This window comes from Astatotilapia calliptera, chromosome 22 (genome assembly GCF_900246225.1).
Source record: "Astatotilapia calliptera chromosome 22, fAstCal1.2, whole genome shotgun sequence".
NCBI lineage: Eukaryota > Metazoa > Chordata > Actinopteri > Cichliformes > Cichlidae > Astatotilapia > Astatotilapia calliptera.
Genome location: NC_039322.1, coordinates 7,897,565 through 7,924,505, shown reverse-complemented (window position 1 = coordinate 7,924,505; position 26,941 = coordinate 7,897,565). Strand labels below are relative to the sequence as shown.

The 26,941-nt window shown below is 39.6% G+C and overlaps 1 protein-coding gene across 4 annotated transcripts; it reads left to right on the top strand.

The window, feature by feature from the left end:
- Positions 1 to 2,043: 2,043 nt before the first annotated feature.
- On the top strand, positions 2,044 to 25,444 carry ago3b (argonaute RISC catalytic component 3b). 4 transcript variants are annotated; one of them, XM_026156797.1, is made up of 20 exons: positions 2,044 to 2,284; positions 2,508 to 2,746; positions 8,539 to 8,710; positions 8,881 to 9,001; positions 9,919 to 10,127; positions 12,085 to 12,221; positions 13,639 to 13,773; positions 13,939 to 14,026; positions 14,123 to 14,270; positions 15,586 to 15,705; positions 15,795 to 15,917; positions 17,960 to 18,093; positions 18,367 to 18,551; positions 18,752 to 18,911; positions 20,517 to 20,607; positions 21,277 to 21,471; positions 21,766 to 21,900; positions 22,376 to 22,477; positions 22,892 to 23,091; positions 23,474 to 25,444. In XM_026156797.1, the coding sequence occupies exons 2-20, from the start codon at positions 2,728 to 2,730 to the stop codon at positions 23,580 to 23,582; spliced, it is 2,583 nt and encodes an 860-aa protein (XP_026012582.1). In that variant the 5' UTR covers positions 2,044 to 2,284; positions 2,508 to 2,727; the 3' UTR covers positions 23,583 to 25,444. The 4 variants fall into 4 exon arrangements, with proteins under 4 accessions (XP_026012582.1, XP_026012581.1, XP_026012579.1 ...); XM_026156796.1 differs by having other exon boundaries at positions 2,045 to 2,195; positions 15,795 to 15,938; XM_026156794.1 differs by having other exon boundaries at positions 2,045 to 2,284; positions 15,795 to 15,938.
- The last annotated feature ends 1,497 nt before the right edge of the window (positions 25,445 to 26,941 follow it).

Sequence of the window (26,941 nt, the reverse complement as noted above, 5' to 3'; positions counted from 1 at the left end):
CAGGACTGAGGACACAAAGTCGCAGACAACGTAGTGAAGCGCGACAGTAGAAAGCCCTTCTGAGGTAATACGGGCACGAGAAGGCTTCTTTTCTTCAGTCAATTAATTTTTTTAAATGCTACACTGTGGATATGCACACCACTGTCTGTTAGGGTCAGTGTTGTTGATCTGTTTTCTTTTAGAGCCTAGTGTTTGATAGAATTTAACTAATGTATAGCCATTCACTACAGACTCATTATTCAGTACTTATCTGATTAATTGCTCTAGCTTTTTCACAGAAACTCTAAATTTCTTCCTCTTTTCATTATTGCAGAAAGTGAAAAGTCACTCTCATCTTTATCCATAAACAAGTTGTTTATCATAAAGGGCTCACTTCTTTCCTATTCTTACTTGTATTTGCCTTCATAATAGAATTTCCTCTATCTGCCTGTGCATTCAGTCTGTATTTCCCAGGTTTATGATTGAGGCAGATGTAAAATTATATGAATGGTTTCTGGGGACATCTACAGTACGGAGTAAGCAACTTGCATGAGGTGTGTCACTGTGTCTTTGACTTGCTCTGACTGTTACAATACCTGAGCAAACAGGTCAAGCCACGGAAAATTACGACAGCTAAAATGCAAATAGAATACGTCTTACTTATAAACCTGACGTACATACTTTAGAAAAAAGTTTCACGGATGTGACGTTACTGCCTACAGATGGTATTTCCTGATGGATTTCCCTCAGTGGAGGAGGAGAGGAGGGACTAAGAGCTTTGTCAAGTTAGACTCAATGAAACAGTGGAAATCCTACAAATTATCCTGTTTGCTTTATATGGTTCAAAATTCTAGCTTACTGTTAAAGTATAATGTTAAAAATATATATTAACAATCACGACAGGTAGAATTTTTACCACTCTTCATTACAATGTTGCTTCAGCTCATTGAGGTTTGCAGGCATTCATTTCTGCACAACTCTCTTAAGATCTGATCACAGCAATTTGCTTATTGCAACACCTTTCCTTTCTGTTTCAGTTATTCTGCTGCAGATTTGCTGTTGTGTGGAGGACAGATGGCCTCATGTAAAATACTTTTGTATACAGTTTATGGTTGACAGGTTCTATGGCTGCAGAACAAGGCCAAATCCTCAACCTTCCACCACCATGCTTAATAGTTGGTATGAGGTTGTTCCAGAGGTCTTGTGCTTTGTTTAGGTGCAACTTAGCAAACTGATGGTATGTCTTTAGAGAGGAAAGGCATCTTTTCATCTTGTTTGTCTTTTTTAAAAATATACCATTTTAGCAGACAAAAAACAAAGGAAACTAAAAGTTTCTCTTTGAACACTAGTGATATTTGAAACTTAATTTGAAGGTGCTAATCATATTGTTAACATGCACTAGCTATGCCCTACAATCTATGTGGTGGATCAAATGTTCAATAAAGGATAGTAAGATGTGATATATAGTGGATTAGAAGCAGAAAATTGCAGAAAATGAAAATGCTATTCAACGTACAATACAGAAAAAAATTTTACTTTGTGTTTTAAGTTTTGATATAGCTTTTCAGTTAGCACCACTTTCTCAAAAGAACCAACAACTACACACTGTTGAAAAACTGTCACTTCTTCCTGTCTCTAATTCCCTGCACCTGTGCCCTTTGTGCCTTCCTTAATTAGGTCTCAGCTAGTCAATATTAGACACATCAAAACTGGCAATAATACAGGTCTTTTGGGCGACACTGTTGAAAAGAATGTGTTCTTAATGACTACCTGATTAAATAGAGTTAAGACTGACTCACTGCACCATCATGTGATATAAGCATTATGTGAAGGTGCAGCCTGACCCTAGTTCAGCCTCAGTTGGTTAACGCAATACACAGACCTTCTGGACTCAGCAGTTTTTTGAGAAGTAATTTTGAAAAGTTTTAAACTGAGTGTTTTTACGTATATTACTTGTGTAAGTTTCTGTAACATGAGTTTCATGAATTTTAGCCTGTGTGTATGTTTTTTTTTTTTAAAGAATGAGTCCCAATGTTTGTAACACATAATACAAATAAGAAGAGGAGGAAGAAGACTTGAATAAGTATTTTGTTTTGAAAGAATATCCCGGAAGTTGCTATGTCTCGTACCCGTTAGCGTTCCCTTAAGTATGACAGAGGGCGGCGTAAGAGCAGATTTCAGACCGGTTTATCGCCGACGCTGAGGAGGACGCCGAGGTAGAGAGCCTCTTATATTTGTTTGAAAAAAGTTGAAATCGGGATTGTCACGTTAAACAGACTTGACAGTAAACTCAGCAGTCGAGCAGGTAAATATTAATGTCAATCTCGGGTTGCCATTTAGCTGTTAGTTGTCGCTGGCTAAAGCTAACTAACGTCGTTAGCTTACACACAGTTGCTAACGCTACCGTAGACATTTCACCAACTTCGTGTCTTAAAAAAAAGCTTAACACCGATAATAATTCTGCTCTTATTTCAGTTACAACGCCAAAGTCCGGAGTTAAGACATTTCATTCAACTTTAATCTGCCAGTTTATGTAGGTCAGGTGTAGTGGGGAGACAAGAAGACTTCTAACCGACGGGACAGCGAAGCGGCCCGGTTCGACTTCACCGAACGAAGCCGGGGAGAAGATATCACGAACGGCGGAGCTTGGCTGATGCGTGCGGGGCCAGCGGAACCACACTGAACATTTTAATCTACGAGGATTATTGATCATAAAGTGCCGGTTCATCCGGACAGACACCCCCATGAATGGAAATCGGAACAACAGGTGGGATCCCGGACTAACTAACCACCGTGCCTAAATGTGCTAATGTGGTGTTCAGGTGCTGCCGAGTTATTTTGAGCCCGTATGTGGTACTTCTCATACATTTAACATTACAGGTTTTTGAATTAGGAGTTTTCCTTTAATCAATTTGGTGTCATACGTTTTTGTTTGTTTTTTTTGTTTTTTTGTTTTTAAAGTGTTCAGGTTATCATACAGAAAAAAAGCTCAGTGGTGTCTGTTCCCAGAGATTACCGGTCAGTTGAGCGCCTTGCACAAGGGAGACATTTGACCTCGTGGTTTTCTACCAGTTTTTCTTAGACTGGGTTTGAACCCCAAGCATAACCAAGGAGTTGCTGTTGCCTAAGCCTGAAAAATGTTGTATTAACAAACCCTTAAAGGCAAACTTAGCCCCTTAGTATTTGCGTGTTTGCCCCCAAACCAGTCTCACGGGTTTCTTTTTTGACTGTGTAGGTTGTCAAAAGCAGGTGGTGATGCCACCAGGTGTCCTTGAAGACTGGGAGGGAGGGGGTATGTCCCATCCATCCATCCACCCACCCACACTGCTGCCATAGTTACTCAGCCTACTGAATAATGTTTAGTTAACTGCTGTCTTTGTTAATTATGAATCAGATAGGCATGGAGGGTCATAAATCAATTTACTTTTTGCCAGGGGTAGCAGTTTCTGTGTTAATGATTGTGTTGGGAAAAGTCCAGTGGTGGACTGGGAGGGACGAGGTATAGATGTTGACTGGTTCATTGAAGCTGACCCATACTTTCTCCATCCCCTTTACCCGTTTCAGATTTGGGCCTTTTTCAAGCCTGAAAAGTTTTAACAATAAACTTTTTCACTTCAGCGTGTCTGTCTGTTTTCAGACATACCGGCACTACTTTTTTCTCTTTTGCCAGGGCACCATTGTAAATACACTGCTGTGAAAAAGTATTTGTTCCCTTAATGATTTCATATTTTTTTTGGTCATGTTTTCAGGTTTGGGTGTTTCAACTCATCAAACAAATTCTGATATTAGATTAAGAGAACCCGAGTAAAGATAAATTGCAGGTTTGAAATTATTGAATTTATTAAAGTAAAACCATCCATTACCACAGAGTAATGGGCTGTGCCACCCTTGGCAGTGAGAACTGCAATCATGTATTTTCCATAACTGGCAATGACTCTTTCAAAATTTAACTCATTCTTCTTTACGGGGTTGTCTTAACTCATGATTGCAGGGCTTCTAAGAATGAATGCCTGTTTTTAAGTTCATGCCAGTGCATGTCGATCAGATTTAAGCACGAACTCTGACTTTAAGGTCACTCCAAAACCTTCATGTTTGTGGTTGGTGTTTGTTTTTGTTTTTTTTGTAGAGTCTTTCAGTGTTGGATTTGCTGGTGTACTTTGCACATTCTCCTTCAGCATTTTGTTAGAGCAGAATTAATGGATTCAGAATTCAATTATGGCAAGTCATCAAAGTCCTGAAGTAGCAATGGTAGTAAAGGGTGGTAAATGTAAGACGAGCTCAGCAGTGGTTCTTTTCTTAGAACTCTCCCATGGATGCCATTTTTGCCCAGTATTTTGTTGTTGGTTGTTGTGGTTGGTGGTTGTTTTTGTTGTTCTGGGATCTGTGACCTCCTGGGTGAGTCATTGATGTGCTCTTAAAACAGAGAAAACCTGGAACCATTGTGAACCTATTTGCAGTTAATGGAGTGGTTCACTGGAGTCTCAAAGGCTGATAAATGTCATTGACTTTATACAGCACCTTAAGCTGTAAGCGGCACAACCCCAGCTCAGCTTCAGTTTATAATTTTTCTATTTATTTATTAATTTTTGTAATGCAGTACACAGATATTTTGGAAGTGAAGTTATTGTGGTTCTCTCATATCCTGTTTAGACTTCATTCTGGAAAGTTTTTGTTGTTTTTTTTGTTTTGTTTTTTAATAAGTTAAACACAGGAAGTATCTGTTTATTTCCTTCAGTAAGCAAGGCTCTGTAATACAATGCAAATTTTATTATACCCAGGATCTTTGTTTTGACTTTGCTTAACCAAACATAAGCAGTCAAGATAAATGATCACACAAAGGTGAATATCAACTGCATGACTGACTGCATGCATGCACGTCTTTATAGGTTGCGTATCCCAAATCCTTCACTCTGCATAGGCTATGCTATGCAAACAGAAGCATGGCAACATGAAATTCACTTTAGTCTGAAAAAGTGCTACTATATTGGTCTAATTGAAGTGTATTTTAAGAAAAAATGGCAAGATCTTTTGTCAACAGATTTGAGTGTCGCAGCTCCATTTTTAAGACAGAATTATTCATATGGCATTGAATTTCTGTTTAAAAGTTTGCAATACTGTTAAGTCCTAGTCTTTCATCTGCTTCTCTTGGGAGTGTGTATATTAAGGGTTTTAGAATAATAAAATTTTAATTGTTTGCAGCTAGTATGAAAATCACAGAATAATGTTGCTTCAGAGAATGTATTTCTTACCAAGGCTCATCAGGAAAATGACAAACTTTAGATGCTCTATAAAGAAATGTTTGACTCCCTTGCATTCCCTCAGAAGAGGTCTTAATGGTGATGCTACTTTTCATAGAATTGATTGGCCAGTAGTTGGTAATTTGTCACGCACTGATCTCTAATCTTTAACATAATCTGCTCTGGTGCAGGGTTATATTTGCAGAGCTGGTAACCATGCCAATGTATTTGTAACAATAAAAACTGAGGCTGAAGTTATCCTGCGGTAATCCTGCTTTCAGTTTTCCCCTCATTAGAGCTGTGATGTTGAGTGTGATGGTAATAAGATGTTTGAACAATTCATACCTATTTATTAACTTGAGAATGAGACATTAAAAAGAGTTCATCTTCAGATTTTATTTTTTCTGCACGTGAGGATTGACTCAGCTTTGCCTATTAAATTCTACTTGATGATCATACTTTGCCTGCTTAATTAAGCAGATTATATTCACACCACAACTATTTAAACACTTGTGTCCTATAAAGTTAAGGAGATTTAAACCAACACTTGCTTTATTATTCCAGGATGCACTTTAAAACTTTTAGCTTCCAGTGTTGGTGCTGTGGTGGCTGTACAGTATCTCATCAGTGGAGTTCTTTTAAAATATGTGGGTTAACTACAGCCATGTGTGGGTGGCTGCTGGTTGTGTGGTGCATTTGTACATTGAAGCAGCCTGATAAGTGGTTATTAATCTCTCCATTGTTGCTCAGGCTAAAGTGAGCCTTTGTCTTTTTGGGACATTACTGGTGCAGTAGCTGCTGCCTGTACTCTGGAAGTGCCAGTAATGGACATTTCAGTTCAACACTTGAAATCAACTCCAGATCTCTTATTTGCCTTAATTTTTCATAAGAATGCAAGGGAACAAAACAAAACTTGTCAGTCAATTGTCTAGTTACTTTCAAGTTTCTGAAAATGAGGGACTGTATTAAGATAATTAAATCCTAAAGATGCTTTTATTAAACCCCTTGAATTAAAGCTGTACATTAATGATATGTTGTTAGTTTATACCATCACAGTGCGCTTCAAAATCAAAGGGGCAACAATTACAAAGATTGTGACATTGTCCAAATACTCATGGAGCTAAATGTCAGCACTTCGGTTACAAAATCCATACTCCGAAGCTTGTTGGGCTGAAAGTTTCTGGGTAATTCCTAACTCAGGATGGAGCTTTTTGGAGAGGCGACTGCATGTAAGAACTTATTAGTCCAATAAACTACATATAAAAACCATGGAAAGTGATAGAAGAGTCCGATATCTGAATAGAAGTCTAATTATAATTATTATTTTTAGTTTTTGCCTTTAGCTGAACTAGAATTTCAGTTGATTAAACCAGACTGGTGGGGGGGGAGATCTTAAAATATTTCGTAATTGTGATTTTCTTTAGTCAAAGACGAAAAACCTCTTTGATAGATGCTGGAAATTTATTTGAAAGCAGGAAAAACCCGGGTCATATACTCACACTGAAGACGAAAAGAAATTGCATTCTTTTTTTTTTTTTTTAAAACGGCACACATTTAAATTCACCCCCCCTTGTTTTTTTTGGGGGGGGGGGGGTTTGGTTATTTTTTTGTTTTTAATTTTTCACATCTAGTTTCGGTTAAGTGTAGTAATCCTTATCCTTGTGTTGAATAGACATATACCCAACTAGTGTTTTTATAAAAGCTTAAATAGAATACATGATTTTGACATTTTTGATCTTTTATTTTGCTATACTGATGGCTCTTAAATAGATAATGGGCACCCTGTTACCTGCCTGAGCTATCATATCTCTCAGGAAGAACCTTTTTTTTTTCTCCTTCTTCATTGCAGCTCAGGGATAAATAAGGTAAATCCATGTTGGCCTGCTCTTCCCTCCTCCTGTCGGCACGGTTGTAGTTACCATGGAGAATTATGGCAGCATGGGTGCCGTCACCATGGGAATGGCACAAGGGAATAAAACAACCTGGGGTAACCATCATCCAGAAAGTGTATTGTTTTAGTCAATAATGCCTCCTTATCACACATTCAGATCCAGATGAGAGTTCAGAACCTGAAACAGTTTAACTTTTTCAACCCCCAGTTTCTCAGTTGCACTGATTTCATAGCCATAGTCCTCACTTCATCACTGTTGTAGAATTTCTTTTCTCTGATTCACACTTTCATTTCAGCAGCAACCAAGTGCTCAAAGTCTTGGTGCCTTTACAGCTTCAGCTGTGTATGTATGCGCAAACATTGTCTTGCGGATCCTCTGAGTCACTTTCGTGGAAATTGTGTGGTTGTGTGATGTCATTTTCATTTTCTTTTTTCTTTCAATGTGTATTTTCCAGTTTGGTATTTTATGAAAATTGATGTCAAATAAGCGTGGTGTGTCACTCGCCGCCTTCTCCTGTCTGGCAAAGGCCATGTCAGTCAGAAATCTGTGACCGCCAAGCTGGTCTTTATTTTAAAATGTCACCCAACTCTGTAACCTTTCCTACGGCCATTATCAGATTGATGTGGGAATCGCAGTGTTCGTCTGTGTCTTTCAGTTTTGTCGGTTTAAAATGAGGCAATGCTTAACATCCCTGACCATCAGAACCGGCTTACACTGTCTGCACTTTTCCTCCTTATTAACCACTTCCTTCCTTCAGTTTGCCTTTCTCTCTGTAAGGGTGCTCTACACTCGGTGGTACTGTGGTGCAGTGGTTGGCACTGTTGCCTCATAGCAAGAAGGAAGGTTGTTTTGAACCTCCTGGTAGGTGGGGGCCTTTCCTCCCCCTCGGTGTACTCCAGCATCCTCCCACAGTCTAAAGACATGCACATCTGGGTAATCGGTGATTCCACACTAGCCGTAGGTGTGAATGCAACATAGATTATGTGCTTTCGTACAAAGAATAAGTGCTGTATGAATTTACCGTACACTGAATACATTTGTGTATAAGAGCAAAAATTGAGAAGTGAGATTAGATTTACAGTAAATACTAGTCGGTAAAAGCTAAAACTCTGCTGTTGTTTAACATGTCCATAAAACTGTTTCCATTCCTTTGAGCTTTTTCTGCTGAAAATATAATTAACAAAATAAACAAATATAGATAAATGTAGACTAAAGTAATCCTGCAGCTTGGGAGTGACTTGGGGGTTACTGCAAAGGAAGGGTGTGTCTCTTTTGGACAGACACCGCTGTCAAATTGAAATAGCATCTTGATGGTTTTATTTCAGATGTCTTGTAATGATTCATTGTATTAACTGCCCATGGTTGTGGCCTCTTGGCTACTTTAATTTTGGAATAAAACAATAATTATAATTTTATTGTCACTGCTTTAGGAGCCGTTGAAGCCCAAGCGCTGTTCACATTGCCACGGCGACCGGGCTATGGCACCCTTGGAAAATCCATCAAGCTTCTGGCCAACTGTTTTCAGGTGGAAATCCCCAAGATTGATGTCTACCTGTATGAGGTGGACATTAAGCCTGATAAATGCCCGCGGCGGGTCAATAGGTAAGGGAAAATCCCCAAACTTATTTGGTAATTTGGCTCATATTTAACATTACTGTCTGTGTAGATTTTTACAGAAGAACTAACAGGACATTATTTACTTTTCCTTTGCATTTTACACCTACACTTTTATGCATACATTAATAGTGACGCTGCAGTGTGATCATTTGCAGGGAGGTAGTGGACTCCATGGTGCAGCATTTTAAGGTGACCATCTTTGGTGACCGGCTGCCAGTTTATGATGGGAAGAAGAGCCTCTACACTGTGAGCCCACTTCCTGTGGCCACTGGTGGGGTAAGAAACTAGATCCTCTGTGTGGTGTTGGTTTGTTTAGGTTGCACCTGTCAGCAGCTTCTTATCTATGATATTGATTTCTAGTGCCCGAGAGTTGAACTTGTCAGTACGCATTTGTATGTCTAAAACTCACCTGCTCAGGTGGTTCTTATTTTTGGTAACCAGAGTTTTAGTTCAGTTTTCACTTTTATTGATGTGAGCTTGAGTCTTTTATTTATTAATTAATGTAGGCATTATCAGAAGCAAAATGTAACAAATTGGAATTACAGAAATTGGAATGCAAATAAATTGTACTCCCAGCATCAAAGTAGGCAGTGTACACAAATGTGACCACTTTGATGAAAGGGTTAAATTTGAGCTAGTTTTAAATACACAAGTTTAGGTTTAGTTAACTCCAGCAACCTTTTACCCTGGACATGGGATTATATCAAAGTATAAAGCTGTTTAACAGTTTAGAAATAAATTCCCCTCTTCATTTCTAATCTTGTTCACCTCCACTCAAGTCTTGGTCCCTCCCACCAAAGAGATGTGCAGAGAAAGCACGGAAAAGAAGTCAAATTGAAACTTGCTTGCATAAAGCGATGTCAGTTAAATATGACGCCTGACTCAGATGTTATCTGATTGGTTTTAGCCTGCTATTGGATTTAATGTTGTCGAATAAGCACATCATGTTCACTTTTATGCTTAGGCCCACTTTTGATGAAATTCATAAAGTGCTCCAATGTGACATGATTGTACAGATAGTTTTTATTCACACACACAAATTAAGGGCAAAAAGTTTGATCATCATAAATAAGTCATATTTTGTAGAGTCCTAGAAGTTTTTGTCTTTTAATTGAGAAATGAGAACTCAACACTTGGTACCACTGATTAAGTATAACCCCTGTATCATTTTTTTTTTCTCTTTTCTTAAACAGGTTGATCTGGATGTCACCCTGCCAGGTGAAGGTGGGAAGGACCGACCTTTTAAAGTCTCAATTAAATTTGTGTCATTAGTCAGCTGGCACATGCTACATGAAGTCTTGACAGGACGCGGAGCACCAGGGCCAATGGACCTGGATAAACCTGTGAGCACTAACCCTGTTCATGCTGTGGATGTTGTCCTTCGGCATCTGCCCTCCATGAAGTGAGTTTCTTGTCTTGCACATGTGTGAAGGTTTGTTTTGCTGATAAACACCTTTCTAAACTGAACAACTAGAAAATTATATGAAACATTTGTTCGAATTATTTAATGTTATTTCAAAATAACTGGCATTGATGTCTACTGTTTAGCAAGTGTCTTCAATTGGAAACATTCAATTGGAAACTTCCTGGATATTAAGTTGAAGCCTTTGTCTGAATTGTTCTATTTAATTTCTGAAGGATGATCTGGTTTAAAAATCCAGCAGATTATCTCTAAACTATTCTGCAGTTTACATATATAAGGTTATAGCATCATAAATTGCTCAATCCATCATGCTGTCCTCGCCATCTTTGGTTAATTCCACCAAAGCACTTGAGCAAATGAAATGCTAAATTACATTCTGAATACAATAAGAATAAGTACACTTACCAAGCTCTTATGAAAACAAGTAGATTTACCTGCAACCTCACAGCTGAAACTGCTGCGAAGCTCAGCTGTGTACTCATGTCCTAACAATGTACTTTTTTCCCATTGACCTTGCTGATTGTAGGGCTGCACGATTTTGCATAAAATGAGAATCATGATTTTTTTTTTTTTGGCTTAGAATTGAGATCACGATTCTCTCGATTCTCTTTTCCAGTATAAATATTTATTGCACTTATTAACTGCACATCAACTTCGTAACAGTTGAAACTGAACATAAAAACAATAAATAAACATAAAAACAAATGTCTTACGTTTTGTTGTTGCCGCAAAATGTTGTACTGCTTGAAATTCCGTCTCCACCGTTGCTCGACACTGCGTGTATAGAGCAGGTAGTGCAACAATAGAAAAATAGTTGCGGGACGGCACTGTGTAGCGTTTGTCTAGGGTGTTGATCATTTTCCTAAATCCCTCGTTTTGCACATTGTTGATGGGAGCCATATCTTTGGTCAGGTGATAAGTGATGGCCTCCGTAATTTCTTTGTGCCTGCGGGAGTTCGACGGGGGAAGCGCTGTATAAGGTTCCCGTTATTGATGTTTGGGTGGTTGACCGGGACGGATTTTCTCCTGTCACTTTCTCGTCATCCCTGACGTGTTCTCCGTCGTTTTTTCCCTGCTAATTTTAGCATCACACGTCACAAGGAAGAGTGAGCGCTTGTTTTCATGCAGATTACGTCCCGGGTCAAAATGCGGTGTCGTCGTCGTCTTTTTTTTTTTTTTTTTTTTTTTTTTTTTTTTTTTTTAAATCGTTGTCATTTGGAAATGAGATCGCACATAAGTATGAATCAAGATCGCGATCTTCTAACGATTAATCGTGCAGCCCTAGCTGATTGGCTCTTAGGGCTGTTCATTTGCCATCTTATTGCATAATTTAATCATAGATTTCGTTCATTTGTCCTATTTCTGTCAGAATGTCTTTGCTTCTTGTTTGCCATTACTCTGTTGCATTTTACATTTAAGTGATTAAAAACTGTAAAGGCTAAATAATGTAATCTGAATTAAACATGTGAGTAGTGTCTTTGTTAGTTAATTCTCAAGTCAGGAAATATGATCCAAAGATGCTCGCATCCTGGAGATATACAGCTCCCTTAATTTATTATGCAGCATTTCAACCGCAACTCTGTTGTGGTTGAAATGCTGCATTTCATGTATTGCATTTCATCTACAATACCTCAGGTAGATGTATTTTTAGATTAGTAGATGACCCCACTGGGATTTGAATTTGACATGCAGAGATGGATTAAAAGCATCTTTTTATGTAATCTACCTTGGGATGTGTCATTTGGTGAATCCATTAACCAAAATAACTTTCAGTAACATGAACACAAACCCTCTGAGCCTCCTGTGGTTTGAGACATGAAACTCATGGCTTGTTTTGCTGTACCCAGTGAACTCCACAGGGAATGTCGCTTCCTATCACAGTAAGTGTAATTTCTGTTCCCTGCTTACCTCTGCGTGTCCTCTACATCGTCACCAGGTACACCCCTGTTGGAAGATCCTTCTTCTCCTCCCCAAAGGACTATGACCATCCACTAGGTGGAGGAAGAGAAGTTTGGTTCGGCTTCCATCAGTCAGTACGGCCAGCCATGTGGAAGATGATGCTAAATATTGATGGTAAGGATGGTGAAAGCAGGAACATTTAAAAGGAATGCATGTAGTGAATACGCATATGCTTTCTTGCCCAGATTAGGATGACATGATTGTTACTGTGTGTGCACTAAACTTAACTACTACTAGTTAATCTGTACAAAAGTAAAGGTCTTAAAATTTTTACAAGTTTTACCATTTTTCTCTTTTCTGAGTTTTTTCAGCTGTCTTCTTTTTAGTCACACAGACTTGGAGACAGATTAGCAGGTTGGGGAATGGCTGCCAACCAGTTACTCAAAGAAAATATGATTCCTGATTGGTTGTGAGTGGGCGCTAAATGGTGCAGGCAGTCATTAGATGAAACTAGTTGCTTTATGATTACTTTGGTCACCAGCAGATTGCTGCGGTTGCCCATAGTTTGCGTGGAGGATGCAATTTATGGACCAACGCGTTTGGAAGTTTCACTGCAGTGCAGTAGTGGAACCTCATAATGTGACAGAGGCTAAGAATGTTTGCCTTCAGAGTAAAAGTTGCATCTTATTGCTGAATTATTTCAAAAGGTATGTCTATTGCTTTGATGACAAATGTTCTGTTTTCAGTTTCCGTCACACTTTCAGGAATTTATCACAGTGTGGGTAGTTCGTGAGTGTTGGCAAGCAAATTGGTGTCTTCATGCATTCGGTGGGCAACCAGAGCAATCTGCTAGCAACCAAAGCCATCACAAGAAGGTTTTTGCTGCTGTACTCTCTCTGCAAATGATTTCGGAGACTGCCAGCAACCACTCGCCAGTCAGGGAATTAATTCTGCCTTCCCCTTAGTCACCTATCCATAACCAGTCAGTGATCCCTGCCACGTTGAAAGGCCACACTGACTGGTCCCTAGACCTGTTTGACTTATAAGCAGGTTTGCAAATTCCTGTAAACTTCAGTTTGATTTTAATTCTTCTAGTTGAATTCTTCATGTTAATTGGTAAGCTTTGGATGTTTTGTGTTACATTTCATTACATTTGGAAAGGTCTTCTGAGTGTATGCACATTAACTTACGTATTATAATTCTTTTTTTGGCACGATAGTAAAAGCACAAAACTGTAACTTTTAATGTCATTAGGAAATTTTGGGAAAAGCAGACATTTCAGTATTTGTTACTGTTTTGTCACAACAAAATCCAGAATGTGCTACAGCTCTTGGTGTCCAGCTGTTTAATGACTTATAATCAAATTCAGATTTCCCTTTTTGTCTTAATCAAAGCCTCTAAACCAATTCGGCATGTCTTGGCTGTCTACATAAGGCTTCACCATTCTTATATTGATCTGATTTGTTGTTGTGGCACTGGTCAAAGTTGCAACAATTAGATTTTCCCAAAAGTAACTTTTGGTTATGTGACTGAAAATGAATCTTTCTGGCCTACCATTTTGACTGTCCTAACTCATCTTGTGTTTTCTCAGTGTCAGCCACAGCTTTCTACAAAGCCCAGCCAGTCATTCAGTTCATGTGTGAGGTTCTGGACATTCACAACATTGACGAGCAGCCACGCCCTCTCACAGACTCCCACAGGGTCAAGTTCACCAAAGAGATCAAAGGTACATCACAGAGGAGTGACAGCCTCTGCTTGTTTTTTATCACAGTGTCACAGTAATAACATTTTGTTTATTGCTGCAGATAATTTAAGATCGTGTATGTAATTGAGGTATCAGTAGTTCCACTGTTGGGGGGGAGCTAACTGCTTATCATTTAAATCTTTACAGGTCTTAAAGTGGAAGTGACACACTGTGGAACCATGCGTAGGAAGTACAGAGTCTGCAATGTAACACGGCGCCCTGCCAGCCTCCAGACGTACGTTTCCATATTGCTCCCCCAGTAGATGTTAACTCTCACTCAAAGCTGTTGCTGGCTTACAATAACACATTCTTGTTACTTTCAAATCCTCAGATTTCCATTGCAGCTTGAGAACGGTCAAACAGTTGAGCGCACAGTGGCTCAGTACTTCAGAGAGAAGTACAATCTGCAGCTGAAATATCCCCACCTGCCTTGTCTGCAGGTGGGACAGGAACAGAAACACACCTACTTGCCTCTAGAGGTAAGAACTAATGTTGATCGTAGGAGTTTGCCCTAAAACCCTAAAAGAACAGTCTCTGGATTTTAAATCATTAGAGGTTACTTGCTACTGGGATTGAGAACAATGTGCATTTCTCGCTCTACAAAAGACAGTCGACACACGTTGATTCCTGAGGTCTAAATGAATTTTGTGACATGAATTCTTGGGACTGCGAGGTTTAAACCTGGCAGGGCCCTTCTATGGAGTTTCCATGAAGTTGGCATCTAAGAATGTTAGGTTAATGCTGCCTATGTTGGATGACGACCCTATGAACACAGATTGTTAATCTCAAGTTTCACTTCCTGGTTAAATAAAGGTTTTAGAAAATGAGCTTTTTTTCGCATCTAGGGTCATAGGGTCGACTGTTTGGCCAGTAAGCTCACAATGATTGTGTTGGATTCATAACAAGAAACGCACTACATTAATGGGGTTTTTTTTGTTTTGTTTTTGTTTGTTTTTAAATGGCACTGACACATTATTTTTAACACTCAGAGCAGCGCACTACCAGTGAAACACTGCCATGTCCTCATCTGGCCTACTTGTTTTTGATTTATTGAACCTGGGCTCAGTTTGCATGTTACTACTCAATAGGTAGGTCATATTAAAAAAAATTAACCTACCTCATCTTGGGTAGCCTACCTTCATGTTTAACGTTTCAAGCCTTTAGTATTATAATACCAGAATCCTTGAATAAGTTTGGTCTATGACACTATGTGGCTCAAGCCACAGCTTCAACAAGCTCCACTGTCTCCTTTGAGAAGGATGGATGGTGTTAAGCAGCATTGGGCCTTCTCTTTTGTGTAAACTACCCTGGTTTGAGAACGGTTTCTTGATGATTAAGATCATACAGGAAAACTCAAAACTTGTAATAAGTCAGGACACTATCATTTTAACTGAAAGAATTTCCCAAATACAGGATTAATTAGGAGGGTTTGTTTTTTTTTGTTGGTTTTTTTTTGTTTGTTTGTTTGTTTGGGGGGGGGGGTTGTGTTTTGTTTTTTTTTTGTTGTTCTTACCATTATATCCATCTTGTGATGCTGTTTGTTTTCTCCAACTAATGGAAGTTTAGAAAGGGGTTCTTTTGAGTAGGTAGTTGGCTTGTTAAATACATGAAAATGTAAAATATAGCTTTACAAGTTGATTAAAATTTCACAGAAAAGATATAAATGTGAGATATGTAACTCCACTGCAGTCGGTCTACTGTAGTTTCCATTTTGTCAGTGACTCGTTTGGGTTCAATACCTTCCTGAGAAATGCAGCTGATTAACCGCTTCCACACTTTTGTTTTTACTTTCAGGTGTGCAACATTGTAGCAGGACAGCGCTGTATTAAAAAGCTAACAGACAACCAAACATCAACCATGATCAAAGCCACAGCCCGCTCTGCACCAGACAGACAAGAGGAGATTAGCAGGCTGGTGAGTGTCCTGTAGGCCAAAAGTAATGCAGCATGGGAGATTTAGTTTTTTGGTGTCTTTGAATAAATAGACTTTTGTCCCCTTCTTAGGTGCGGAGTGCAAACTATGACGCCGACCCGTTTGTCCAGGAGTTTCAGTTCCGTGTGCGAGATGAGATGGCTCAGGTGACGGGTCGAGTCCTGCCAGCCCCCATGCTGCAGTATGGTGGCAGGGTGAGCTCTGAACCCTTTATGGTACCTTCCCCTTTAAATCACGCTTCATACGCATGTGTGTGTCCTTCTACATGTCTCTGTGTGTGTTGCAGACAACAGGATTTCCTCCACTTAGCCACAGGAAGAGTTTTTGGGGGTTTTTTGGGTTTGTTTTTTTTTTTTTTTTTCCAGTTTTATTGATACAGCGTTAAACCATAACAGTCGCCTCAAGGTGATTTATATTATTAAAAAACTCCAACAATTAAATGAGCCCCTATGAGCAAGAGCTTTAGTGACAGTAGGAATGAAAAACTCAAATTTAACAGGAACAAAACTTCAGAGGAACCAGGCTTAGGGAGGGGCGACTTGCTGATTCGACCGGTTTGGGGTGAGGGGAGGAAGACGGGACAAAAGACATCCTGTGGAAGAGAGACAGAGATTAATAAGAACCAATGATTAAATGCAGAGAGGTGTATTAACACATTGTGAGTTGGGAAAAGGATGACTGAATAAGAAATACTCAATGGACCATGGGAATCCCCCAGCAGCCTACACCTATTGCAGCATAACTGAGGATTCAGGGTCACCTGATCCAGCCCTAACTATATGTTTTATCAAAAAAAAGTTAAATCTAATCTTAAAAGTAGAGTGTGTCTGTCTCCTGAATTCAAACTGGATGCTGCTTTCGTAGAAGAGGGGCCTGAAATCTGAGGGGGAGAAACAACCTACACAACCAAAACAGTATGGTCTTATGGCGTGTTTGCAACAAACTAGAAGCACAGTTTTCCATCAGCGCAGTTGCAGAAAGTATGTGTAATGAGGCAAATTTGCACCAGGAAATATCAGCAGAGATGAGGTTCAGCCAAAAAAAGTCCTTGCCGTTGCTTTGAGAAAACCAAGTGGCATCCTGGGATCGTCCTGATTCCACTGACAATCACAAATGGGGTACAATCTTTGTGGCACCTGTTAGCCTCTGCTTCACCTGGTTTCCTTTTGCTGCACTTGGGATCAGCTGTTTGAACCCTATCTATGCAGAGTCCAACACAGAAGCAGCAAAACCAGAAATGAAGCAAAATTGCCCCCTTTAGCACACCTTTGTGCTACTTTCAAGTTAAATAAACCTAAATTGAGGATGAAGAAAGGAGCTGACTGACAGAAAGCGTTCCCCAACATGTATTTCAGCCATGAGATTTCATATATGTGAAGGTGTTGGTGATTGTTTTTTGCAAATTGTGTATATTTTTTCATGTTAAAAAGATTTGTTCTTATGATTAAAAATGTGCAGTTATGCAACTCTCTCTCAAAGGTCAGTGTGCCGCATAGTCAGAATTATTACATGAAAAACATTTATAAAGCAGGTGAATTTCACTTCAGAACGGCTATGCCGTACCACATCATCCACAATAATACAACTCTAAATGTTTACATGATGTTAAAAAAAAAAAAAAGTTATCATCCATCCTTAACAAAGCACAATACTTTCCAAAATATCCACGAAATCTGTGGCTCTTGACACCAAAATTGTGTGAACAGGAGGAGATGCTAGCAGGTGGAGATGTGCAACACAAAAGTAAATGAATTTAATTTACTAATTTCATTAAGTAAATGAATTAGCTAGTTTTCCTGTGGAGAAAACCCTGGGAGGAGAAATCATCTTTAATTTGCTTCCACTGTTCGACTACAAACTAATTCAGCTAACATTTTCTCATCTTTCTGAACATGTTTGTGATTTCTGTTTAATTACACCTTAACTCATGAATGCTGTTTAGGGAGATCATCTACACAGATAATGTTGATTTATTTTTAGTGGCTCTGTTTTGCATGTCAATCATAAAATTAATTTTTTTCCCTTTGCATGTGCATGACGAAAGAAAGAATAAAAGCAGCAAAAATATTACCGTACTAAATAATGAGCCAATCAGTCACTCAGCCGATTAAGAAAACCAGCTGAGCTCCCACTAGCTGCTTACGTTTTATGAATCCATACATTGTCATTGTCCATGTATTATATTTGTTTGTGTGACTGCCAGCCCCAGCGGATCAACCCTACACTGTCATTGCAGAACCGCACAGTGGCCACACCCAGTCACGGGGTTTGGGACATGAGAGGGAAGCAGTTTCACACTGGAGTGGAGATCAAGATGTGGGCCATCGCCTGCTTTGCCACCCAGAGGCAGTGCAGAGAAGAGATCCTCAAGTGAGCTTGGTTTGGTTATTTATTTACAAAGTGGTTAAACTGTGAAACAGCACTTAGTGGATATACATATGTTAGACTTGCTTTAGAAGTTAATTTAGTAACAATTTGTTGTAGTTTCAAAAAGTAAACTGAAACAAAGTTTCATTGGTTATTTAAGGTATTTGATTTGTTCTATGGAGGTATAAGTTAAGTACGGATTGTTAATCTTCAGAACCATACTGCTCATTAAACTTTAATCCCCCCCCCCCCCCCCCCCCCCCCTTCTTCTTTCAGGAGCTTCACTGACCAGCTGCGGAAAATCTCAAAGGATGCTGGGATGCCTATCCAAGGCCAGCCCTGTTTCTGTAAATATGCCCAGGGAGCTGACAGCGTGGAGCCCATGTTTAGACACCTGAAGAACACCTACGCTGGACTACAGCTCATCATCGTGATCCTACCTGGCAAAACACCAGTCTATGGTACAAAGATCTTTTAATTTCTAAACCAAGTGTTGTTTAACAATAATATCTTTGTGTTCTTAAAAAAAAAAAAAAAAAAAAAGAGAGATTTTGAAGTTAAACTCTATCGAAGCAGAAAATGGCTTTATATGTCTGACATATGATTATCAAGCATGCCTGCATAGAGTAAAAGGATGACTAATATTTCTGATTACCCACAGCTGAGGTGAAGCGGGTGGGTGACACCCTCCTCGGCATGGCCACCCAATGCGTCCAGGTGAAGAACGTAGTAAAAACGTCCCCTCAGACCCTCTCTAACCTCTGCCTCAAGATCAATGTCAAACTGGGAGGCATCAACAACATTCTGGTTCCACATCAGCGGTAAGCTCACAAAACTTCAAACTGAAATTAACAGACTTTGATGGTTTTTTGTTTGGTTTTTTTTAAACACATTCTCACTGAAGTGCTTATATGCAGTGTTGGGGAGTAACGGAATACATGTACCGCCGTTACGTATTTAAAATACAAAATATGAGTAACTGTATTGCGTTTCAGGTACCGTTTAAAAAAGGTGGTATTTAGAATACAGTTACTTTGTTGAAATAAATGGATTACACGGCGGTACTTTCCTCTTTCATATTGTGGCGGTCAGGACCATTTCGGTTTTGTTTGACAGTAGTTCCAGGCGGCAGCGTTGCGGTTGCCATCGTTACAGGGTGACGCTCTCGCTCTGCGTGTTTCCTGGGTGAGAGAGCGCCTTTTTGTTGTTGTTGTGCTAAGCTAATAGGCAGAATGCTACAGGTATCGCTCTAAAGCAGGGGTGCCCAATCCCAGTCCTTGAGATCTACTATCCTGCAGCTTTTAGATGCATCCCTACTCCAACACAGCTGAATTAAATGATGTGATTACCTCTTCAGCATGCCATCAGGTTTGGCAAAGGCCTGATAACAAGCCATTCAGTTGATTCAGGTGTGTCAGAAGAAGGATGCGTCTAAAAGCTGCAGGACGGTAGCTCTCGAGGATTGGGATTGGGCACCCCTGCTCTAAAGAATGTAGCCTCATGGGCAGTGTAGTCCGTGCTGCAGGGAGAATGGACTGCCATACTCGTTATGTGTCTGTGAGCGCGAGGTGGGAGAAAAAAGTAGAGTTGCCATCGAGCAAAAACGGGAGCTGGAAGCATGTAAATGTAATAATAACCACTCTCTCTCTCTCTATCTCTCTCTATCTCTCTCTATCTCTCTCTATCTCTCTCTCTATCTCTCTCTCTATCTCTCTCTATCTCTCTCTCTCTCTCTCTATCTCTCTCTCTCTATCTCTCTCTCTCTATCTCTCTCTCTCTCTCTCTCTCTCTCTCTCTCTCTCTCTCTCTCTCTCTCTCTCTCTCTCTCTCTCTCTCTCTCTCTCTCTCTCTCTCTCTCTCTCTCTCTCTCTCTATCTCTCTCTCTCTCTCTCTCTCTCTCTCTCTCTCTCTCTCTATATCTCTCTCTCTCTCTATATCTCTCTCTCTCTCTATATCTCTCTCTCTCTCTATATCTCTCTCTCTCTCTATATCTCTCTCTATCTCTCTATCTCGAGCCCGACATGAAGCGACCTATTAGCCAGAGGTCCCACAGCAATAGTTCACGTAGTTGTAAAAATGCATGATAATATATTAAGCAATCCAAAGTATTCAGAATGCGTTACTCTCATTGAGTAACGTAACGAAATACGTTACAGAATACATTTTGGGGCATGTATTCTGTAATGGAATACATTTTAAAAGTAACCTTCCCAACATTGCTTATGACATTATGAGCTAGAAAAAGCTGTGAAATAAATGATTTACAATGTTTATTTGTTTCAAAGTTTAAAACTATGAAAACAGTTGGCGCTTTTTCTCCTCTGTTTTTCTCCTTGAGGTTTGTTTGCCAAAAATCGTTTGATCTGTGTCATTTCATGACACATTGGTTGGTAGATAATTTTTTTTTTCTTTTCTCTTACTTCCAGACCCACTGTGTTTCAGCAACCTATCATCTTCCTTGGGGCTGATGTCACTCATCCTCCTGCAGGAGATGGAAAGAAGCCATCTATTGCAGCGGTGAGTCGTCTCGTCAGGAAACATCTTTTTCCTGTTCTGGTTTCTTTCGTTTAAGAAACACTTATAAATTGCAACATATTCCCTCCTTAGCTGAACTGGAGAAAATTATTCATGTATTGGTGTCATCGTGCTTGGATTACTGTAATGCCCTGATTACCGGCTTGGATAAATCTTTTTAGGCAGTACAAAAGGCTGCAGCCAGGATATTAACTCACTCTATTAAGCAAGCTCACATTATTCCTATTTTTTATTTTTAATATTGACTCTCAGTAGGATTTTGGATTTATTTTAAAATTCCTGTACTTGAATACAGAGCACTAAAGAGCATTTCACAGGCTCAGAGTGTTAGTTCCTCTTACAAGATTTAAGATTTGTGAGGTCAAGCTGCGACTACAGTCAGCTGACTGTGGGGACCTTTTAAAAAGCAATTAATCGTTGTTGTTGTTGTTAATAGTGGTTTGAGTACTTGTTCTCGGGCTCATGTTTGCAGTGATGAGTCACAAAACAGGCCGAAATGTATCGGATAAATAGAAATGTTGTTGAAGATTATTTGCACTGTTGATACTATTTAATTGGCTAGGTTAAAGTATTACTTTTGAATTTTTAACAGAAAATGATGGCAGGGTTTTGTTTTTTGTATGTTTTTTGCAATTGTCTACACTCCTATAGGTGGTAGGCAGTATGGATGCCCACCCCTGCAGGTACTGTGCTACAGTGCGGGTCCAGAGGCCTAGACAGGAGGTCATCCAGGATTTGGCCTCTATGGTGAGAGAGCTCTTAATCCAGTTCTACAAGTCGACCCGCTACAAGCCAACAAGGATCATTTTCTACAGGGATGGAGTGTCAGAGGGCCAGTTCAGACAGGTACTTTAAAAAAAAAAAAATTGTTCAAGGCTTATTGTTAGTTTTCCTTTGGGTGGAAACTCTTTCAGGCACCACATAAACACCAATTTAACTTGTACACGAAGTTGTTTATTATTTGGTAAATAACACCAAAGAAATGCTGTTTATTTGTTATACCATGAATGTTTAACTAAAATTAGTAACAGGTAATGTGGACATCAGATACGAAGAATAAGTAATTTTTCCCCACTTGTATTGTAATAAGATTTTCTAAAATCTACTTTTTGAATGTGTACTGTATTATTTTGTGTTTAGGTGCTGTATTATGAGCTGCTGGCCATCAGGGAGGCATGCATCAGTCTCGAGAAGGAATACCAGCCCGGGATAACCTACATCGTCGTGCAGAAACGCCATCACACACGCCTGTTCTGCGCAGATCGCACTGAGCGGGTGAGAAATAAACTACCACTTCTCCCAATTGTCCCATTCCTCCGAGGAGTTAATTAGTTAGTCATATTAGAAACTTTCTGTTTTTGTATAATGTGGTTAAAATCTGGAAACAATGGCCTGTAATGGTTAATGGAAAGCTGGATGGAAAAACAACCTGTAACTTTAAGTTAAAGGTACAGTGTGTAACCAGCTGATGATGTTTAGTCAAATCACTGTAAGGTGTCTGGAGGCAGGAGGGTTGCATGTTTAATCTGCTGGCAATAAGTAATTGTGATAATACTGGAAAGAAATAGGAATGTTTATGCACGTTTTTGGTTAACCCTGACTTCAGTTCGAGAGAGAGAGAGAGAGAGATTTGGGATCTTTAAAAGATAAGATTAAAAGATGTAATTGGACACCAGTCAATGCATATTTGTAATAAATAAACTCAAATTATTTTCAACCAGTATATTGTTACGTTGTTTCTTCTTATAAGGTGGGACGAAGTGGAAACATTCCTGCTGGCACCACAGTGGACACAGACATCACCCACCCATACGAGTTTGACTTTTACCTCTGCAGTCACGCTGGAATCCAGGTAAGATTTTAAGGACAGACGCAAACTTTCAGGTGACTTTGCCTTAAAGTGAAGCTGAAACAATCTTGGAGCACGTCTCTCATTTGTGAAAAAAATAAATTATTTGGCTTGTGACGTGTTGATCAATCATTACTTGTTAATTACCAGAATTAATTTCCCTTTCTGCCACCTGTCAGTTAAACCTGGAATCTGCCTCTTTCACTCATGTTCATGTTTGAAGCATTTCCCTAAGAACTACACCTCTCACTCTACTGCGTAACTGAGACCTCAGCAGCTGTTGGAGAAGGGAACCCTGTTACTGTCAAACACACAGGCCTACCAGCTTCACCTAATTTTAGCCGCTCATTGTTTGCTGCCTCTCGCTGGAGCTGCTTTCTCTCCTGGGTGCGATTAACTCCGCTTTCCTCCCTCCAGGGTACCAGTCGTCCTTCTCACTACCACGTACTATGGGATGACAACTGTTTCACCGCTGACGATTTCCAGCTCCTCACTTACCAGTTGTGCCACACCTACGTCCGCTGCACACGCTCCGTGTCCATCCCAGCACCTGCCTACTATGCTCACCTTGTAGCCTTCCGCGCTCGCTACCACCTGGTCGACAAGGAGCATGACAGGTGGGGCCCGAATATTTTAATGTTTGTATTTGTGTTTTTCATGAAACCCCAGAGGACTTGAACTTCTAATGACTAATATTGCCTGTACCCTTCGAAAACAACAGTTTCATATGATCACCTTTTTGTTTCAGTCAATCCAAATTAGCATTAATATTTTGCTGTTATCTCTGTAGTAGTTTTTGTAGCTTGATGTAGGCCAATAGTATGACTTTTAATACAACAGCATATGTCGTCCAATATGGTGGTTAAACCGCATCAGTGAGGGTTAAATAATCATAGTACCATAGGTTTTCTGGGGGCTAACCATTTCAGGTATCTCTGTATACCTTTGTTATCCTTGTACTTATTTTTTTTTAATAACTTTTTTTTTTTTTTGTCATAGTGCGGAGGGCAGCCATGTCTCAGGGCAGAGTAACGGCAGGGACCCCCAGGCTCTGGCCAAGGCTGTTCAGATCCACCACGACACACTGAGGACCATGTACTTCGCCTAAACACCCCTCCACTTCACTCCACCTCCCAGTTACTCAGCCAGTCTTAGTGCCCAACTTCCTCCTGATCCGGAGTGACTCTGTGCTGGCGCAGCTTTGCTGAAGCCAAACAACGATGACGGCTGTGTAGGAATGTCCTAGAGGAGTCCAGCCATGTTATGTAATCTGAAACCAGCCAAGGTGCTCCGGACCTCCATCTCATTCTCCCCGTGAGCCGTGTCCTCGCCTTCTGCATTTTACAGACACTCAGTTTTTTTATTTTTATGGGATTATTTGGGGTTTTAAAGGATGGTGGAGCAGCCAGTAATCAAAAAATATATATTATTTTTGGTGCATTGGTGGTAGAATCACAGAGGACCTGACCTGCTTTGTAACCTCATGTTGAGCCTAATGTTCATGTTTGTTCTTTGGCTTTCTAGAGCCTGTCTGTGTTGTTTCTCTGAGCAAATGTGTGATCGACGTGGCAGCATGTTAGCTTTGGCAGCTTTTGTAAATGGGCGGGCTGCCTTAGTGGTTTCTCTTCTGTCTCCCTTTAAGCCAGTTCTGTGTGGTTCCTCAGTCTGTCAGCCAGACAGTAAGCAGCATAACTTTGCACTCTACCAACACAGACACTGAATGAAATCTTCATTTTTCTAAGCAGAGCCACGTACAGCCGTTTTGAGGCTTTGTCGCCTTATTGTGAGGCGAGGTGCATAAACAGAACTATATAAGATTCAAAGTCATTGCCATGAAATGGACTTTGTTCTTGTTTGTCTGACTATTTATGATTTTTCTTTTTCAACTTAAATTAAGAATAATTTACAGCAATAGTGTGTAGATGACCACAAACCTTTGGACTTTTCCCAGTTTTTACTTTTAAAGAGAGGGGAAAAAAAACTGACCGATTCAGTTGTGAAGAACTCCTTCAGTGCAATAACGTGTTAAAATGGAGAGCGCAGGTGTGTTTTCATGAGTATTTGTGTTGTTCTTAATGAGATCTGGGAAGTGACAATGAAGATGGAATCAGGAATGTGCAGTATTTGACATTCTGGTGACCGTGTAGGACTGATGCCTCAGACGTGAGGCTCGGTCGTGATGAGGTCTGATTGTGTTTGAGGAGGTTTGTGTTGTTAAAGTGCCTGATATGTTTAGAAATTGAACAATTGGTGGGATGGAAGGTCTTTTTGAAACAGTTTGGGTGCCTCAAAACAGTCGATTTGTTAACAACACACACAGCACACTGGATTGTAGATGATCCTACCGCCAGCCAAGTGTGATTGCTAATGTTTGCTGCGTTTTTTGTTTTTCTAAATCACAGATCTGAATATGAAAAATGTTTGAGGTCCTACAGACTCATCATGTTAACCAGAAAAAATAGTTTTCATGATTTTTACAGCTAATCTTTTTTTTTTTTTTTTTTTTCTTTTTTTTCGGCACATAGATGATTTGAACAGTAATTATACTTGACCGCTCTCCTTGGTCATGATGTTTTCTAAATGGTGCTTTTGGTCTCCTGGTTCCAGACCTCTAAATGCATTTCATTTGGTTTATTTACTAAAGAAAACCTTTACATCGGCTAAAAACATCAAAAATACACTCACTGTTCACCAACCTGGTTTTCCCGATGATGAAATGATCAAACTCAAGGCAGCAGCTTTGATTCTTATTTATTTTTCCCTTTTTTTGGTAAATGTATTTAACAATCTCAAACGAGATTATAAATTTTGTGTTTGAGAAGGATTCGCTGTCCCAGCCTTTGAAATTCAGCTTTTTATTGCTGGTTTCTGTCTCATTTGTTTTCACAAACAAATTTGGATTAGTGCAGCTACAAAGGCCTTATTTTCAGTCATTTGCATGTTTAAAAAAATAAATCAGAAGTCTGTAAACTCTGAGGGCGATGCATCAAATTTCTTTTGTTGGCCCCCAAGAGTCTAAAATCTAAATATGTGTGGTTCATTATCATGTATGATGAAGAACGGTAACGTGTTTTCCTTGAAATATAATGAAATTAAATAAAAATGCACAATGCATCAGCTGCTATTGGCCCTGCTGACTGATCTCAGCAGCTATAATCACTGATGCAGGGCCAGTATTTATCTGGTGCATCCCATCCATTTTGAGCTAGCCAGACATGAAAAATTTATGGAAAGAGCTTTATTTAAAAGAAGAAGAAATAATGACAACAAAAACCAGTATCTGACAAGTTGATATAAATTGGCCCCGAAAATCGACTAATCGTTGCAGTTTGAGTGCCAAGATGACACTTTTCTCAAAAGCAGAGTTATCTTTACGTTTTGTTTTTTCCCCCTGGAGGGTTTTTCCTCTATTTGGATTTGCAGGTGGTGATGTTGACATCTTTGTTTATTTTTCAACTTTTAGTCCGTCATTGACGTCTCTGCACTGCTGTTATTGTTGGACACCCAGCCCCACGCAGGCTGTTGCTCATCTCAAACCTTCAGTTTACTTTAACACACATGAAGCCTTCAGGTTTCATCCCTTGGACCAAACCCATGTGCCTGGTCGGGGTGAGTGCTGACGCTCTCCTTGCCACGTGTCACCAGAATCAGCTGCTATAAGAGGAGTTTTATTTAATATTTCAGCAGATAAACATAAATACTGTATATTTATACACAAAAAGCAAAAAGGATATTTTACTGCACTTAACAGAAATTCACGGGGGAGAGAAGTGCTCGTTAGGTTTCTTTATGTTTGGCCGAGGCTGTTTCTTAATGTCAGACATTACCAGCATTTCTTTTAGTTGTTTTTGTTTTGGGGGGGTTGTTTGCGTTTTACTTGAACAATAGCAAAAGTAATGGCGGGCATATTTAACGTTGTTTGCTGGTGCTCTGGTCGTCTCTGTAAGTTGACCTTTAGACAGCCTTATTACAGGAACCCCCTTCTCCACTAGTGATGCCACAGGACTTCAGATGCCTTTTTTTTCCCCCTTTTAAAGAAAAAAAAACATATTTATATTTACATTTAATAATGAAATACATGTATTGCTTATTTTTCTAACAAAGTCCTATTTAAAGCAGAAGCCTAATAACTAATAACGTAGAGGTCTGCGATAACTTTCCAAATTTAGGTTTATGTATGTGATCGAGGTTTGTCTTGTCATAGAGCGATCAGATGAATCCTCAGCCCTCCGCACACTCTGTTTGTGTTATCATCTCAAAAGCTCATCTGAGAAGCTTTAGGACATTGATTTTTATTCATATACTAAACCTTTTATTTTGCATATTAATGAGAGGAGGCTTTATTTTTGGGGGGTTGTTTTCCTGTCCGTTACAGACTGTGCCTTTTTCTGATGGTGCTGGAAAAAAAATGTTCAAAGTGTGCTGAGCCCAGAGTCTACATTAATACGTATATATTAATACCTGGAA